At 57.2% G+C, this 2037-nt stretch overlaps 1 protein-coding gene across 1 annotated transcript in view; it reads left to right on the top strand.

Moving 5' to 3' along the window:
• CHST15 (carbohydrate sulfotransferase 15) overlaps positions 1-2037 on the top strand; it is a 28414-nt gene that overhangs the window by 20594 nt on the left and 5783 nt on the right. The window contains exon 5 of the mRNA XM_004701247.2: positions 1256-1412. Within this exon, the coding sequence (XP_004701304.1) occupies positions 1256-1412 (157 nt within the window). The remainder of the gene's footprint in view (positions 1-1255; positions 1413-2037) is intronic.

Consider the following 2037-nt stretch of genomic DNA (forward strand, 5'->3'; position numbering starts at 1 on the left):
TCTGATGATCAAAGAGCGAGAGACAAGAAAGGGAGGCTCACCAAGCCATTTATCTCTCCGCCCTTCAGTTAATCCCACTTGTGTTTATCAGCCAGGCTGGCACAATAAACTATCTCACCATCCTTGTGGCTCCAGGATCTCAGGGAGGGAGGGGTGCTGGCAAAAGGAGCTGTAGGCTTCCTCGGGACTGGGGGTCAGAATCCCAGCCGGAGGCGGTGGCCGTCCGTGATGGTGCAACAAGCCCTGTTCACGTCCTTGCTGACTGGGCACCTGAGGTGACTGTAGACTGGCGTCCCTCCCTTTCCGATGTGAAAACAAACAAAGAAACCTTGGCACAACGTTCCTGGCCTTTTCTCATGAATGCAGTTTTCCAGTTCTTAAAACTTCTTCATAATGCGACCCTGTGATGGTCGTGGGTCCCTGAAGAAAATAGGTCAAGTCAGAAGGACCCCTTTGGTCTCCCCCAGGACCAGTCGCCATCTCTGAGCACCTCTCTCTGCCTTGAGTTGAGCGGGCCCAGCTGATCCCCTTGGAAGCCACTGTTGGTTGAACCTTGGTTTCTGAAGGCACCCTTTGTGTGTATCCCCAGGAGGACATGTGTGCAGCCATCCGCTGGCTGCAGAGACACCTTGATATGTATTTTATGTGGAGTAAAGCCTTACACGTGTGGACTGGGACCCTCGTGGGATAACGCTTTGACTGACCCTTGCACTGTGCGTTAATGTTTCCCTGAGCGGAAGAAAAGCCTGCCAATCTAGTCCTCTAAGACCGACCCCTGGGACTGAGGGAGCACAGGGCTGCTTGCACCCGGGGTCTGCATCTTGGTGGCAGGGGGACCTGGGTAAACACGCTAAGCTGATGGGCATTTCCACGCACACATGGTAGTGTTTACGCATCGCTCTCCCCACCCATAATGTCAGGTATGTGGGTGGCAAGGGCCCGGGTTCCCCAGGAGAACTGGCCCCTGTGATTGCGCATGATTTGCCCAGCCTCTCTTTGGCAGATGTGCGGTTGTGGAGATCGGGCTATTACATGCCCCTTGCCCTAAGGGTCACTGTGCAGTGTGCCGAAGCAACCACACGGACACACAGCCATGCTGGGGCCTTGTGTGGGACAGGGTGGGAGCCTCTGCCTGGTTTGGAAGAGCAGCTCTGGGGTTTGATCATTGCATTGCACGGAGATTTCTCCCTTCTTCCCCCGACAGTGCAGTCTGGTGCCCACGGGTGCTGAGCGCACCCTCTGATTGTCTCCGCAGGCTGTACTCCGACTATCTCTACTTTGCGAGTTCGAATAAATCAGCGGACGACTTCCACGAGAAGGTGGCGGAGGCCCTGCAGCTGTTTGAAGGCTGCATGCTGGACGGCTCGCTGCGCGCCTGCGTCTATAACAACACGCTGAACAACGCCATGCCGGTACGTGGGTGCCGCCGGGACGCAGGGCACTCTGGACTTGAGCGCAGAAACACGTCGTGTGTGTGGACCGTGTTTGGGTGTGCACATGCAGTGCACAGGGCCCCAGTCACAGATGTATGAGTGAGACTGCAGAGGAGCCCTCTGAGCCCCCACCCCCACCCCCCGTCACCCACAATCCCAGTGCGCTGTCCTTCAGAAAGAGAAGAGCCCGGCACAGGATGCCCCAGGAAGTACAGTCAGCAGTCTGGGCCCACGGGCACTGGGACACTGCTCTCAGGTTGTCCTGTTTTTGGTTGGTGTGAAAACGAACCCCTGGGATCTCCATTGAAGAGTAGAATCGTGCGCTCCCCTCCACTCACTTTCCACTTGGGAAAGGGCCTGGCTCTCGCCTTTGCTTGGTTTGCTCTCAGTGCCTAGGACGCTGTGAGTGCCTATTTACGCTGTCTGGGATGAGAGGCCGGGGTGGCCAGGGCTCCAGCAGAGACTCCTCCTGCAGGGCCCAGCTCCCCAAGTGAGGACAGTGTAGTTCCCTGCTCTGCTCAGTCTGGTCTGCAGGAAAAGACACCGTTTGAGGTGGGTGGGCAAGGTGGGTGAGGCCGGTGAGGCCGAGACAGGGAGCAGCCAG

The sequence above is a fragment of the Echinops telfairi genome, unplaced genomic scaffold (genome assembly GCF_000313985.2).
Source record: "Echinops telfairi isolate 266 unplaced genomic scaffold, ASM31398v2 ScPeMD7_70;HRSCAF=299, whole genome shotgun sequence".
NCBI lineage: Eukaryota > Metazoa > Chordata > Mammalia > Afrosoricida > Tenrecidae > Echinops > Echinops telfairi.